The following is a 17,189-nucleotide window of genomic DNA, read 5'->3' as shown; positions in this document are numbered from 1 at the left end:
GTGCACATAATAAATAAATAAATAAATAAATAGTTCATGAGAGCTTTTCATTTTTCATAGAGAAAGGAAGTAAGAATGAATACACAACTTCCAAAATAGTCACCCACTTGATCTCAGCCGTTGTATCACATCCTACCCTCAATCTCAATTGAAAACCACCCTAAACATGTTTGACTTTAGTCAGACTTTTCAGGCTTACCATTACTTTGTCATACTCTCTTTTCAGGTCATTGAATTTTCCTTCACCGGCTACATTTATCACCTTCATCTTCCATTTCCGGCGCGTATTATGAAATTTAACAAGAAAAAAACAAAGACAACATAAAGAGAATTTCATTCATGATCATCATCACATTAGGATTTTCTAGCTAGTTACATAGTTCACCTTAAAAAGACATAGTAAAACACTATGTTAGCAGAATTCAGTAAAAGAATTACATTAGCAGATTTCTTATGATCACCACCCTCATCTTGATCATATGATCATTATCTTACAAGGGTGCATGAGCAGATTTCTTGAACTCCTTCTGGTTCTTGGCTGCATCTTCTATAAACCTCATCTTCTTCATATTAGTCTCCTCAATGTACGATTTTTGCAATGCTAATGAGTTCCTGGCTCTCCTAACCTGTTCTTCTAACTCCTTTATACTACTTTCTAGACATTCAGCTTTTCTTACTTTCTCTTTTTCTTCTTTTTCTAATTCATGAATTGCATCTTTAAGTAATTTATCTCGGGAAGCTCTTGTTTCCAATACAATCAACCTTTCTCTGAGTTTAGAAACTGTATATCCCATATTTTTAAATTCAGACAACTGATCGGTGTAAGTTTTTAACTCAGCAAGAAAGATTGATGGATCAGCAGAGTTTTGAAGTTTTCTAACAAACGTAAGGAAAGATAAATCCCACCCTAGCATAACTCCTTGTTTGGTTTCATCAGTGAGGTGTGAAAGTGGACGGAAATGAAGGTTCTGAGGGATATCTTTGAAGAACACTTGCTCATACTGAATCCTGAGTTCTGGAGAGAGATTTGAAGATCTATGGGATACTAGAGAAAACCTCATTGAAAGATCAGGATAAGGGGTAGGCTGTGATGGATTTGGAGTAGGTGTAGGCTGTGATGGGTTTGGAGAAGAAGAAGCTGCTAAGCCTAAGACAAGTCTGGAACTTGATGATCTTTGGATTGACCTCATTGATGCTTTCTCTAAGTGAGTTTTTGAAGACTTCTTAAAATGATGAAGACGGATGATTTCACGGTGCTCAGGTAAAACTTTAAGGTAAGTACTTTGTTTGTTTGTATTTTTTTTCCCCTAGGAACCCATCCTCCCAGTCCCAGCTGATCAGTTGTATTTAAAAACTAAACCAGCTCAGCTCATCTCATCTCATCTTATATATATTTGATATAAAATAATCTTGTATCTGCAAACTGATGTGATATGACCACACAGTATGAAAAAAATACAGCGTATAACCATCTCTGATGATGTAGTACAACATTTGCATGTATCCATGTATGTATGCTTTGACGATGCAGGAATAGCAAACTGGTGAGCATGCTATTTGTAGCTTCTATGTCTGAAAATTTAATGTAATCCCTATGAAGCAGGCATAGTAAATAGGTACGGCACAAGGTAGCAGCTAAGCACGTTTCTGATTGATTCATTTTGGAGTACTAAATAATCTCTGTGCAAATCTTTTCACTTCATATCCTACACTCTAGTCTAGAATCTAGATACAGCCCTCTTTAATGAAAAAAATAGCACAGGTTAGAATAGTGAGCTGTTTGTTTTTTTGTTTTAAGTGAGCTGTTTGCTATTCACAATCTTTTATTTAAGCCAAAGGTTCAATTAGCTTAAAACTGTATACACATTAACAAAAAAACATAAGAAATTAAAATTAACATCAAGGGACTTTGCAAAAGTGAAACCAACGTACTACTTTGCTGAGTTTTCTCCATTGATTCCAAATATATGGACCCGGTGTTTGGAAAAATGGCAACCACCAATCTGTAGACATCAAAAAGAGAACGCCATTTGTATGTTATCCATGACGCTACCAACTTGTCAGCTCCTATTGGCTTATCAAATGAGTAACACATATAGAGACGATATCAATCTGAATATTATGTAACAAGAAGTAAGATTTCCAAACCGAATGCAAGGATGACTTGGCCATCTCATAGATAGATGTAATTGTAAACACATAATTCCAGAGGAAGTTCTAAAGTGAGGAAAACAATAGGTAAAATCTGGAATACTGCAATTTGTCAAGCCTAAAATGTCTAAACATAAACATGCTTCTTCAAATAATCTATGGTTGATACATCTTCACAGGGCAACCCCGAGAGATAGAATTGTTATTCTAAATCCAGCTTCATCAAGGAGACAAACCAATGCAGAGCCAAGTAACTTGAACAAAAAATACAACAGATTGGCAAAAGAACCACAAGAATTAAGCTTGTCTGCAAGTGCAAGGAGCACTTGGCCAACCATCTGAGAGTTGTTTTACCAACTGCGCATCAACGGGAACAGTACTAGTATTATAGACAGAATTAGAGAAAGAAATAAGACTCTAATTTAACTGCAGCTACCGGGCTCCCTGATCATTTAGGCATCGGTCTTGAGCATCATAACTGTTATCAGTGTTACCAATAGTAAAAAGCAGAGAGTATAAGAAAGTCCATGCAATTATATAACCACACTGGAAGTGATTGCGAAAAGCACCCTGAATAATGTCTGTTCCAAGTTGTGTTTAATAGAAGCAAGGACTTAATGGCACCTGTTGTTCACGAAAGAGCAGGGTACTATAATCCATCGATGCAGTAGATGCTCCTACAGCTAGGCCAGGTAACATTCTTGTCATGTGTTGCATTAGATGACCAGATTATAAGAATCAAATGTTGGTAAATGTATAAAATGGATTTACAAGAGGCAATTGCTAAGAAGATTTCTAGATTCTCTAGATCACTATTTCAAATCTATTAACAACTATCAAGGGTTTCTTGAGAAAACACTACCTCCGGAAAAACCCATCAAATTTGTCAGATTGTAAGCTTAGGCCATATACACAAAGATATCTTGCAACAAAAAGAGGAAATGAGGTTCAAGGGAGTCATGTTAGAGCTTAGAGGAATCTGTAAACTACACTCTAGAGTCTATACTAAGCTAGTGTAAATGATTCTAGCTAATTTATCTTGAGACTCCTCCTGAAAAACCCATTAAATTTATCTTGTTAAGTTTCAGCTAATTTTTACTACTTGAGATGTAACTCCCTACTACTTGAGTGTACTAACAGTATATAGATTCTACCTAATTTGATCTGACTCCCGTCTTCACGATGTGAGATATTATAAAGTTCTGCTTTAGATAACACTTTAAATTTACTTTCCCATGAGCGAAATCATGCCACATTTCCCTATAGGTAATTCCTAATCAAGATGAATATATAGCAGCACATTCAACATCATATAGGTGTTTCAAGTTACTTGGGAAACAGTATTCTCCTACGTAAGTTTCCTCCCTCACTAATTGGAACAGTAAATATAATGTCCACTGCGACGAGGTATCAGATACAAATATACCTTCCTGACGCCTAGCAGTGGTTCCGACAGATGCTATGTTAACTAGTTCCTTTGAACACTCTGGTCAAATGGCAGACAACAATCAGGTAGCCTTATTTGAAGACAACAAGTAGGTTGCTTGCATTAGTTACTTGACACTATTGTTCTAGTGAAAATTGCAGATAATTGAAGACAAACTTCACTGTAGTTTCCTACCCAAACTATTTGTAGTTGCAGGAAATCCTACACTACACCCCTCACAAGATTTCATTAACATTCAACTCATTTTTGGATTAACAATCTTAATTTTATTGATGAATCTTTGAACAATCTTACAAGAAAAGATAAAGGGATTAAGAACAACAACCACTCTTGATTTTCTCTCTCCTAATTATTTTTTATTCCTCTCTCTAAAAAGATCTCTCCCCTTTTCCTTTACGACTGAATGACTATTTATAGGGAATTACATAGTGGATGACAGCTAATCTGTCCTTTATTTCGGATATGGCTTGCGACATTCTCGCAACCTTACAAATATTAATCTCGTACACTTCCTAATTTTCGCAAGTCCATCATATTTTTCTCATGATTTAGCTGATGTCGTTTATTATGTCATTTCTGAAATTGCTTTGTGACATTGTTGTGTTATGTTGTTAATAACTTCGCTGAAGTGTTGCAGCTGCGAGATTCTGATCCTACATCTTGCCTCTTCCCATGTCGTCTCTGCGAAGAAGAGACTGATACGAGAAATGCCGCAGTTATCCATCTCTTCGTATCTTGCATTTATTACACGTATTTTTTCTTCCATTTGTTTCTTGACACGTCTTCTGTAACCGCTGCTTCTCAACCGTTCACGTCTTTTCGCCTTAATTGTGTTTATCTTCTCGAAAAAATTTCCTCTATATATACTCTTTCTTACTCTCATTTTCTCTCTTTCTACTCTCTTTTTATCTTCTCTGCAACTTAATCATTTTCTCCGTAAATTCCTCTACTGTAATTTTTCTTCTATCTTATTTCTTCAATCTTCTTAATTCTTCATTCATTCTCATACTCTGTATTCAAATATGCCTCCAAGCGGTCAAAAGCATGAGAAAACCTTGAAGGAAGTTCAAAAAGATCTTGCCAAGAGAGGTTTCACACTTTCTACCATTCCTGGTGAAAGTGCCAAATCAATTCTTTCCATTAAACTTTTCTATGATCATCACTTTGATGATCAGACAATCATAGTCTCGCTGGGTCAAATTCTCGCAGGTTTCCCTGTTCCTCTTTATAACCCTGACATTCCTCTATTTTATGAAATTCTTGCTCATTTGAATTTTTCGCGAGCTATCTTCCAATTAAGTGGGGATTGCATCCGTCTGATATTGGAGTTTGCTAATCGCGGTGCTGGTAAAGGATCTCTTTATCCTAAAGAGCTTAGGGATCCTAAATTCGCAGACTTGGAGATAGTCGCTGAGAAGTACACAGTAGCGAATTTCTTCGAAAATTATGAACTAATATCTATGAAGAAAGAGAATACTCGCTGGGGTGTTCGCTTGAAAAGGAAGGATGTTATTGCTGAAGATAAAATGCTCATGCACGACATTGATTGGCATTCTGGAATAAATAAAACCCCTCGCCAATCCAAAGATGATAAATGGTGCGTCTTCCCCTTGATGCTGAAAGGACCCTATATTGTTGGTTCTAATGTCATTCCTGCGAATCTCACCGATTATCGACCCTGGGTATTCTCTTGGCCTGATAAAGTGAAAGAGGCATATTTCTTCCAATTTAGCCCACTTTATGTTTCTTTATTTATTTATCTTTACTCTTTTGTTCGCTGATTCTTGCGACATTCTACAGATCTAGAAACTGAAAGATAGCTACCGCAGGACTGGGAAAGCCAATACCTTGTTAGATCTTCGCTCATACACAGATGAGGTAAGAAATATTCTTTTATGATTTTAAACAATATATTGTTGCCTCTATTTCTTGTCTTCATTTGTGTGTGAAGGTTATTGCTGAAGTGGAAGAACCCACCAAAGCTGCGACGGCTGGTGATAAGGGTAAAGATATTCTTCGCAAAGGAAAATCATCTGCATCCTCTTCAAAGAAAAGAAAGAGAGGGAATTCTCCTCCTTCTTCAGATATTCATTTCCCTGATGGTTCTGAAGATGATGATGACGACTCTGCTGCGAATAAAGATTCTCCACCTGAATCCTCTATGGCACAGTTATCTGGTATCTTCTCTGGTTCTTGGCAAGGGATGGAAGATAATTACCTCGCCAGTACATGCAAAGCTCTCGCAACTATTTGCGATACTCCTTTATTAGATGGTTATAGTTCTCTTCGTGGGGTGTCCAGATCAGTGACTCCTAGCTTCCTAAATTCTCTCAATAGTTTGGTATGCCTTCGTCTTTTTACTTCTTCATTATTGTGACTCAAAATTTCTTTTTATTTTAATTATTTTTTGTATTTTCTTCGCAGGCTGGAAAAGCTTCTTTCGTTGTTGCCTCATATTTGGAGAGGAGACGCGAAATTCTTGAAAAGAAGAATCTTCAATTTCGTACGAAGAATGAAGAACTGGAAACTGAAGCTAAGGGTCTTCGTGAGAAGAATGAACAATTAGAAGATGAAGTTAAAGGTCTTCGCGAGAAGAACAAACAACTGGAAACCGACACTTCTTCGCAAAGGAACAAAATTTCTACTCTTCAAAAAGCCAATGATCAGTTCTATGGTATGCAATTTTTCTCCTTTCCTTTCATTCATTCATCCTATTGTCTTATCTTATTTGATTAATTCTTTTTGCAGACATTTATGGTCTTTCTGATGAAGCCACTCTTCTTCGTTCATTTCCCGATGCCCTAGATAATGACACTCTTCTTGAACATCTTAATAAATCTTTGAATAGTTTCTCTAATGATAAAATTTCATCTCTGTCTTTGAATGAAATTAAATCCAAATTTCGCCTCTTAGAGATTGATCGTAAATCTAGTTTAGGTTTAGCCAACCAATTTAAACGTTTTTATTTCAATTCTAAAAAGAAGATCAATAAATTAAGAACCAAGATTAGAAAACTTATAGATGATAAAGATCGTATCTCTGATCAAGGTGTTAAGGCTTTGGTGAAATTCCAAGAGACCCTTCTTGAGTTTCAACTTGAACGAGATGGCCAATCGTCAAAATGTTGTGCTTAGCGAGAGAGAAATCTAATTTCGTTCTCGTTTTCTCATAAATAATGATGATGAGTTCGCTTGGGCTGCGAAAATCTTAGATGATGCCAGAAAAGATTTAGGCGTAAATATTAGTCTCCAAGCTGAGCATACAACCTTGATTAGAGATATGATTTCTGACAGAGAAGGTCACCAACTGTTCTTTTTTACTAGTCTTTTGTCTCTTTTGAGTTCTCACTAAATTATTAATTGATTGTCTTTTGTTCGCAGGTTCTGAGAGTAGATATCACCACATAATTGAAGAACTTGAAGCTGAGAAAGGGGAACTTTCAAAGAGTTTTTCTTCTCGCAACGATAAATATTCTAGATTGAAGAATCAATTCAAGATCACTGTTGCGAACTTTAAGAATGACGCTCTGCATTTTCGCAATCAAACTATTCAAATGGTTTGCAATGACAATAGTATTCCTCACTCTGATTATCCTTGTAACTCATAGGAGATCCCAAATAACACCCCTAGTCTGATCATCTCTGATAGTGAAGCTGATGATGAAGAATCTGATGGTGATGAAGATTCTGATGGAGGTAAAGGTTCTGATGAGGATGAAGAAGAGAGCAAATCTGATGAATATGATGAAGAATCAACTAAGAAGTATTCTTTGTTTGTTTCTTTGATTTTCTGTAACACTTGTACATTTATTCCTTCTTTTTGTATACTTGCGAATTCTCTTGGTTCCCCATATTCCTTAATATATATGTTTCTTTTATTTTGACCTGCATTCATTAAAACAATTCTTCCTTGCAATATAGTTAATCAATATAATCATCAATTTTTAACTTTCTGCATAAATTTATCATGTGGAGACAAATAACATTTTTTGATTTCATTCATTCCCATACTTGCCTCTGTTATTTGTATTCAAATGAGAGATTTTGCAGACTTCTCTTATTTTGTGCCTCATCTTCGCAGTTGTTTTTGTATAATTTCGCAATCATATGCGAAGTGAATTTTGATTCTTTTCAAAATTTCATTCTTGTGTGGTCTTATTTTGCCTTCCTAGTTAAAGGTCTTATTATGCCACCTCTTGTCATTGCGACAAAATCGCAGGACGTCCTTGCATTTTTATGCAAAAACCCATTGATCTTGTCTTAACTTTTTCTTTTGTATTATTGCCTCTTCAGGATTGTTGCGACAATATGACAGGCCTAAATATTCTTGCGAAAATAAAGTCACATGACATTGTCGTCTTGCGACGAAATCGCAGGCTTATCTTTCTCTTTAGTATTATTGCCTCTTCAGGATTGTCGCACAAATATGACAAGCCGTAATACCCTTGCGAGTAAAAATCCTCATGACATTTGCATCTTAAGACACTTATCAGCTCCCTAATGGAGGGTGCCGCCCTTATCTCCCCCTGGTTTCCCCTTCAAGGAGGCGTACCTCTATCATACAAGGTTGGATCCTCCCATCCGGTCTTAACAACAACCAGTTGTTTTCGCAACCTCTTATCTCTTTTACATATAGGGTTTATGGTTACGAGACTGCACCCTAAGTGGGGTTTTCTTCGGGCCGAGTGCAGTATAAGTCAAGACTTGTCAAGAATGGCAAGGTACGCTCCAGACGTCCCTGGCACTCTTGACTCAACCGTGTACCTCGACGCCTTGGTCAGATTCTGCACTCCTTGGGAGAGTCCTTATTACCTTAGTCGCCCAACCTAAGTCATATGCTTAAGCTGAGAATCCAAGGTGCTTCTCCCGGATGGGCTTTATTTATTTTGTTGGCTCTGGGGCAGTGTAACTGGGTTTAGGTTCTCCCATCGGTGTTGGTTCTTTTATTTTTTTCACAGGTCCTTCTCCTTCCTCCGAAATTTCGTTGGGTATTCCTTTGCCTTCTTTTTCCCTTATCATATAAACTATAAATTCTTCTTCTTTCTTTGCTTCCTTTGCCAACTTTCTGCGAAATTGTTTCTTTTTTGCTTGTCCTTCATAATGCTTTACTTCAATTTGATGACATAATTTCGCATTGTGAATCCATAATCCAGTACCTTGGAGATTTGGGGTCAATAAAACCCATCCGGGAGAGGCACCTTGGATTCTCAACTTAAGCATATGACTTGGGTTGGGAGACTAAGGTAATAAGGACTCTCCCAACGAGTGCAGATCTGATCAAGGCTCCGAGGTACACGGTTGAGTCAAGAGTGCCAGGGACGTTTGAAGAGTACCTTGCCATTCTTGAAAAATCTTGGCTTATACTGCACTCGGCCTGAAGAAAACCCCACTTAGGGTGCAGTCTCGTAACCATAAGCCCTATAGGTAAAAGGGATAAGAGGCTGCGAAAACAACTGGTTGTTTTTAAGATTGTATGGGAGGAGCTAACCTTGTATGGTAGAAGTACGCCTCCTAGAAGGAGAAACCAGGGGGAAGATAAGGGCGGCACCCTCCATTAGGGAGCTGATAAGTGTCTTAAGACGCAAATGTCATGAGGCTTTCTATTCGCAAGAGTATTAAGGCTTGTCATATTTGTGCAACAATCCTGAAGAGGCAATAATACAAAAGAAAAAGATAAGAGGAGATCAATGGGTTTTCGCATGAAAGTGCGAATACGTCCTGCGATTTCGTCGCAAGACGGCAATGTCATGGGACTTTATTTTCGCAAGAATATTTAGGCATGTCATATTTTCGCAACATTCCTGAAGAGGCTATAATACAAAAGAAAAAGTTAAGGAAAGATCAATGGGTTTTTGCATGAAAGTGCAAGGACGTCCTCCAATTTTGTCGCAATGATAAGAGGTGGCATAATAAGACCTTTAATTAGGAAGGCAAAATAAGACCACATGATAAAACAAAATATTTATAAGTATTCGTAACAAATTATTTTTTGCAAGAAAGATAATGAGAGGCAAGTATGGGAATCAATAAACAAGAAGCATTATCTTTCTCATCAGCAAAATACTAAAATGAAAAATTGATTCCAAAGTTGGTTGAAGAATATTATTCGCAAAAGTGATAAAAGTAAGACAATTCTCCAATGTTCTCAATATCGCAAGCCTCTCCATCATTTCGATTTTGATCTTCGCCTTGACTAGTACCTTGATTATCTCCAGCAATTACTTCTTTAGGATATATTTCTTTCTCATTTTGATTAACACCAGCAGATGCTTCCTTAGAAGGAATTTCTTCTTCACCTTCCAAGAGATCATCCTCTGCACCACTTTCATAATCATAATCACTATCAGCAGGACGAGGAACTTCATCATCATCTACTTCCAAAGGTTCAATTAATGTAGGAGGAAGAGATTTGGACAATAAAAGGACTTCAGCCCGGAGATGAACTTGACGAAGAAGTGCTCTCTGACGATTCCTATCTTGAATATCCTTAAAATAAGCAAGATAATCAAGTCTTCTTTCTGCTCGGTCGCGAGAACCAATAAGGGCAGAGACGAGCAATGCATTTTCTTTGCGAATTTTGGCATATTTAGACTCCAAAACAGAAATGGAGGAATGAAGATTCTTCTCAGACTCTGCGAAAGGTATAATACAAAATTTCAATAAGATGAAGAACTCAGAAAAATATGACAAAGAAAAAATAGTTAAGGAAGTCAAACTATTATGACCACCTTCCTTTTGTGAAATAAGGTGTTGAATCAACGACAAACAACTATTCTCCCAACGGTCCATTGCGTCATCAAATTTATCTCCAACTAAACCTTTAAGTCGATACTGAAGATTTTTCTCTTTAGAAATAAGAAAGGCATTTTTCTTCGCAAGAGAAGAATAAGATTCTTCTAATTTGGAATATTGTTCTTTAAGTTGTTTCGCCTTTACACATAAAGCTATTCTACCTTGAATGAGTGTATCTCTTTCATCAATAGATGACTGTTACTTCTTTAAGTTCATTTCTCAAAGAGCGAAGAGATTGCTCTTGGTCATCACATATTTTCTGAAGAATGCTAAGTTGTTGCGAAGATATCGCCATCTTGTTTAAACAAGTTCGCTTCTCTTGAGATAAGGTTTTATTCTCGTCTGATAAATTTTCCATCCCTAGATTAGCTTTAGCTAAAGAATAAGAAAGGCGAGATACTTCATTACTTAATAAATATTGTCTCTGAACTAATTGGGTATTTTCATTGGTAAGATTATTTATATGATCAAGAGAATATGAATAGAGGTTATCTAATTGGTTATATTGATCCATCAAAATTTCTTTATCAACACGGGCTTCTTGAACAACAGATTCAAATTGATATCTCTCCATTATTCGTTTCTGGTTTAAGGCTTAACATGCGAAAGAGGGATTTTAAGGATAATTAATTATGGGAAGGATAAAACCATTAAAAAGGCAAACTGAAGACATGGATAATAAAATTATACCTCTCAATTTATCATTCTTCTTGTGAAGATTGTCACGATCAAACAAAACATTCTGAAGCTTTTGATTTTCGAGACGAAGAGCATTACACTCTTTTTCCAAAGCTGTCTGCGAAGCAGCTCTGTCAGAACCTAAATGCTTACTCAGAATTTCGCAAACATGAGACTTGATAGGATCAATAGAATACTTCTTGCCATCATCCAGGACTTCAGATAAAACTTTGAAAGCAATATATATTCCTTCCACGGTTTCTTTCGAAAGAGGAAGAGAATCAGATAGAGAACTGGAAGTGATAGAAGGTTGAGAAACATTCTCAATAGGAAGAGAATAAGTTTCATTCATAGAAGGATCAACAAGGGGGGTTTCAATCATTGAAAGGTCAGCTGAAGAAATGATGTCTGAGGCAGCTTTTTCGCGAATTGGAGATAAAGGTTTATCTTGCGAAGATGTCGCAGGAGATTTAGAAGAGATGAGCAAGTGGAATGGAACGGAAGTTTGAACAGTTTTAAGGTGGCGAGATTTCTTGAGAGGTTTATTGACATCCTTATCACCCTGCGAATTACAATCCAGATAAGAAACAGAGGCAACAATATTGTTATTAGAAAAGGATAGTGTTTCTTACTACCTTCTCATTCGCAGACTTTCTTTTATGCGCAACAACCTTATGCTGCGGTTTGGGAATATTAGGGTTTTGAACTGTAAATTTAGTGTTGGAGGCGCTTTTGCTGAAATAACGAGAGTATGGGAATCACATAAACAACATCAAATATGGCAATAAACAAGATCAATTTCAGCAAAACCCATAAAGAAGAAAAAAGAAAACTAACCTTGATGAATCCATGGAAAACAGCAGCAGGAAGATTATTTCGAAGAAAATTAAGAACGATGAAGATCTGTAGAATAAATAGTATGAAGATGAAGAAGAACTTAAAAAGATTGAAGAAGAAAGAAGAAACATTGCAATAACGGATTTGCAGAAGAACGATGAAGTTGCAGAGAAAATAAAAAGAAAGACAAAGAGAATGAGAAAGAATATATATAGAGGGAATTTTTCCTCGAGAAGATAAACACGATTAATACGGAAAAATATAAACGGTTAAAAAGCAGCGGTTACAAAAGACGTGTCAAGAAATAGATGGAAGAAATAGTACGTGTGATAAATGCAGAATATGAAGAAATGAACAGCTGCGACATTTCTCACATCATTCTCTATTTCGCAGAAAAGATATGAGAAGAGGCAAGATGTAGGATCAGAATCTCGCAACAATAATATCTTAGCGAAATTATCAACAACACAACACAACAACGTCGCACAACAATTTCAGAAATGATACAATAAACGACGTCAGCTAAAATCATGAGAAAGATGTGATGGTCCTGCGAAAATTAGAGAGTTTGCGAGATTAAGATTTGTAAGGTTGCGAGAATATCGCAAGTCATTTCTGAAAATAAAGGAAAGATTAGTTGTCATCCACTATGTATTTTCCTATAAATAGTCGTTCAGTTGTAAAGGAAGGGGAGATATCTTTTCTGAGTAAGAAACAAGTAAATAGGAGAGAGAAAGTCCAGAGCATAGGTCATTCTTGATTCCTTTATCTTTTCTTGTAAGAATATTCAAAGATGGATCAATAAAATTAAGAGTGTAAATCTAAAAATGAGTTGAATAATAATGAAATCATATGAGGGGTGTAGTGTAGGATTTCCTGCAACTACAAACTGAATCTCCAAGAAACCCCCAAATGAACGGATGAGAAATACCTTGGATTATGAATCAGTGTCAATACTTTTATGAAAGATCGATTAAACTTAAAACTAGGGTTACATCGAAGTTTCACATAAGAATCGATTGATTCATTCATTGTTGTTGCTGAAGTTTTCTGCATCTCAAATCAATGGAATTAGATGAACTGATAATGAGTTGTGTCTCAGGCGCTGTTCCAGATTTTTTGTGGATCATTTGAGTTATTGGTCAGGGACCAGGGTATTGATATATGACATGATGCCTGAGACAAACCATGCTGCAGTTCAAGATATGGGCCATCTATACACAAGTGTGCTGATTTTATTTTGCTTGACCTATGTTTGACCTGATTTGTTTGACATTAGTTGATTAATTAGTTTTTGGTCAGGACTCAGTTACCAGGGTATTGAGATATGGCATGATGCCTGAACCAAACCATGCTGCAGTTCAAGATATGGCCCATCTACACACAAGTGTACTGATAATATTTAGGAAGATAGTAATTGTATAAATTTAATACAAGTCCAGCTAATGTCAAAAATAGTAATGGGGCACAGTGGTTAACTTTAGTTTAATTAAGTTTCAGGTCGGAGGTTCGAAACCCCCTAGACCTTTTTATTTTTATTTAAAATTTAGGCATTATGTGGAACAATGCTGATTTTATTTTGCTTGACCTATTTTATTTGACCTAATTTGTTTGACATTAGTTGATTAATTAGTTGTTGGTCAGGACTCAGGGACCAGGGTATTAAAATATGGCATGATGCCTGAACCAAACCATGCTGCAGTTCAAGTGAAGATATGACCCATCTTTTAACTAAATAAAATTAAATAAATATACACAAGTGTGCTGATTTTATTTTGCTTGACTTGTCAGGTTTGACCTAATTTGTTTGACATTTTTTGACCTATTACGTTTGACCATTTTTTGTACACCGAACAAATTATCTCATGAATGTTAAGCTATTTCAGGTGTGAACACTGCCATTATAGATGCAGTACACCAGCGCCACATAATCTCAACAGGTGTTGGCTCTTCAGTATCTACCAAAAATCAAATATGATAATTAGTGTTTCGTGGAACTGTCGATCAACCCCTTAATGGCAGTTATTAGATATTGAGAATCGGAAGAGTCTACAATTAGGCTAATAGGGGTGTACCAAATTAGTGGGGGGCATACCATCCCCAAGGAAAAACAAGTTTTCTCTTATATGATTTTGGACACCCCCCACTAATTTGGTACACTCCCATTACCAATGTTGGAGTGCATGAGTTAAGGATGAGTTATGATAGGATTAGGACTTGTTGCGCATGCCTTTTAATAGGCGTGAATATCTAAGGGATGAGACGTTCCACCGAATGCCTTAAATAACTATTTATGGCGCCTTCTCTACAAAAGGAAACTAAACAGAGAATTTCCAAAATATGAAAAAAATTTCCTAAAAGATCAGGAAAGGAAATTAAGAAAATCATAGATTAGAGATAATGGGTGATCAAGGAGGAAACAATGCTAACGGAGATAATCAGCCTTCTGGACCTTTTAACTTCGCCAAGAAAGTTGCTAAGACTCTATGTACTAGAGAGTTGGATAATTTGAGGGATTTTCGGCAGCAAGAGATTGACAAGAGAAATCGCCAGATTGAGTACGAAAGAGTTCGCCAGGAAAATGCTCCACATTATGAACTATGGAAGAGGAAGAGAATTGCAAGAGATGTGAGGAAAGCTAGAGAAAGAGAGGAGAGAGATGAGAAGATTTTTTGGAGAAAGACCCGTAGTGCAACCGAAAGTGATTCTGAAGAGAAAGAGAATGATTTTGAGAGAAGTGATGATCATGAGAGAAACTCTGAGACAGAGAAACAAAAGAGGAAGAGAGAAAAAAAGCTGGAGGATGCATGGTATGAAGATTCTTAGCAGAAAAGGCAATCCCTGGGCTTTTTGAGAAACCATGAATGAGAGACTGAATGTTGATTCTGATGGAGAAAAAATTGATGGTCTTGATGAGAATGGTGAACCAGTTGAGGTTGGAGATTTGGAGGAAGAGAATGAAGATGATGAAGGAAGTGAAGATGCAGGTGATGGAAGTTATGGAAGTGTAATAGAAACAGGAAGTTAGTATAGCAATGATTACAACGATGATGAGATGGGCATGAACAACGACGACGATAGCATTCAGCATAGCAATGAGAACAACTGTGATGATTCTGAATAATCATCACTAGTACACAGAGACCATTTTGCCACGCCAAATTGGCGTGTCCATAGGGGTTTTGTCACGCCACTTCGGTTTGGACTAGGCGTGACTTCTTCTTGCGTGGTTTTAGGTAACATGGTGCGGTTTTAGGTAGCTTATAGCCACGCCTGCCATGCGTGTCTATTTATGCATGAAATAGACACGCCAAAGACATATAGGCGTTGTTATATAGGGTCCCGAAAACTTAAGTACTGGTACTCTATAGACAAACGATTTATTGTTTTGGCGTGGCTATTTGGTTCACTATAGACACACAAATTTATTTTGGCGTGGCTATTTGATTCACTATAGACACGCAAATTTCTTTTTGGCGTGGCTATTTGGTTCACTTTAGACACACAAATTACTTGTTGGCGTGGCTATTTGGTTCACTTTAGACACGCAAATTCCTTTTGGCGTGGCTATTTGATTCACTATAGACACGCAAATTGCTTTTTGGCGTAGCCATTGGTTATCCGATAGATACGCCATATAGGTTTAACGTGGTTATATGTTATGTTTTAGCCACGCTAATTTCACTTACTTTCATCCACGTGGCTGCATTAGGAACCGTTGAATACCATCCATATGTAATGTTGTGAACCGTTCATTGGATATCCTATAGACACGCCCCATAGAGCGTGGCTATATGTGATATTTAGCCACACCAATTTCCAATTACCTTGGTCCACGTAGCCGTATTACGAATCGTTGGATCTCATTTAAGATGATGCAATATTGACCGTCAAATTATATGCATCCTTCACCATCCACATGTAATGTTGTGAGCCGTTGATTGGATATCCTATAGACACGCCCCATATAACGTGGCTATATATGCTATTTAGCCACGCCAATTTACAATTACCTTGATCCACGTGGCCGTATTAGGAATCGTTGGATCTCATTTAAGATGATGCAATATTGACCGTTCAATTATATGCATCCTTCACCGTCCACATGTAACGTTGTGATCCGTTCAATGATTTCCTATAGACACGCCCCAAAGAGTGTGGCTATATGTGATATTTAGCCACGCCAATTTACAATTACCATGATCCACGTGGCCGTACTAGGAATCTTTGGATCTCATTTTAGATGATGCAATATTGAACGTTAAATTATATGCATCCTACGCCGTCCACATGTAACATTATGAGCCGTTCATTGAAGAACCTATAGACACGCCATATAGCGTGGCTATATGTGATATTTTTCCACGCCAATTTACAATTACCTTCATCCACGTGGATGTATTAGGTACCATTGGATCTCGTTTAAGATGATGCAATATTAACCGTTCAGATGTAACGTTGACCGTCCACATGTAACGTTGGGAGCCGTTCATCGGAGAACCTATAGACACGCCATATAGCGTGGCTTTATATGATAGTTAGCCACGCCAATTTATATCTGCTTAGTGTGTCTTTATGTTATGTTTAGCCATGCCAATTAATCTCGAAGCGTGTATATTACGCGTGTGACGCCTCTAAGCCGTTCAGATATGGCGCATTTAAACCATCCACCTGGCACTAGATAGGATCAGAATCTCGCAACGATAATATCTCAGCGAAATTATCAACAACACAACACAACAGCGTCGCAGAATAATTTCAGAAATGATACGATAAACGATGTCAGCTAGGATCACGAGAAAGATATGATAGTCCTTCGAAAATTAGAGAGCTTGCGAAATTAACATCTGTAAGGTTGCGAGAATGTCGTAGACCATGCTCGAAAGTAAAGGACAGATTAGCTGTCATCCATTATGTATTTCCCTATAAATAGTTGTTCAAGTGGTAAAGAATGGGAGAGATATTTTTTGAGTAAGAAACAAATAAATAGGAGAGAGAAAGTCTAGAGCAGAGATCATTCTTGATTCCTTTATCTTTTCTTGTAAGAACATTCAAAGATTGATCAATAAAATTAAGAGTGTAAATCTAAAAATGAGTTGAGTAATAATGGAATCATATGAGGGGTGTAGTGTAGGATTTCCTGCATCTACAAGACACGCCATATAGCGTGGATTTATATGATATTTAGCCACGCCAATTTATATATGCTTAATGTGTCTTTATATTATGTTTAGCCACGCCAATTAATCTCGAAGCGTGTATATTACGCGTGTGACGCCTCTAAG

General features: G+C 37.0%; 1 protein-coding gene across 1 annotated transcript; it reads right to left on the bottom strand.

Moving 5' to 3' along the window:
• Positions 1 to 491: 491 nt before the first annotated feature.
• On the bottom strand, positions 492 to 1,190 carry LOC113337941 (DUF724 domain-containing protein 5-like). The gene has a single exon (XM_026583475.1). The coding sequence runs from the start codon at positions 1,188 to 1,190 to the stop codon at positions 492 to 494; it is 699 nt and encodes a 232-aa protein (XP_026439260.1).
• Between the last annotated feature and the right edge of the window lie 15,999 nt (positions 1,191 to 17,189).

This window comes from Papaver somniferum, unplaced genomic scaffold (assembly GCF_003573695.1).
Source record: "Papaver somniferum cultivar HN1 unplaced genomic scaffold, ASM357369v1 unplaced-scaffold_18, whole genome shotgun sequence".
Classification (NCBI taxonomy): Eukaryota; Viridiplantae; Streptophyta; class Magnoliopsida; order Ranunculales; family Papaveraceae; genus Papaver; species Papaver somniferum.
Note: the sequence above shows the minus strand (reverse complement) of the source record. Positions and strands in the feature narration are given on the sequence as shown.

Coding starts and splice junctions, on each gene's coding strand:
- LOC113337941 (XM_026583475.1), bottom strand. CDS start 1,190: ATGAGGTCAATCCAAAGATCATCAAGTTCCAGACTTGTCTTAGGCTTA.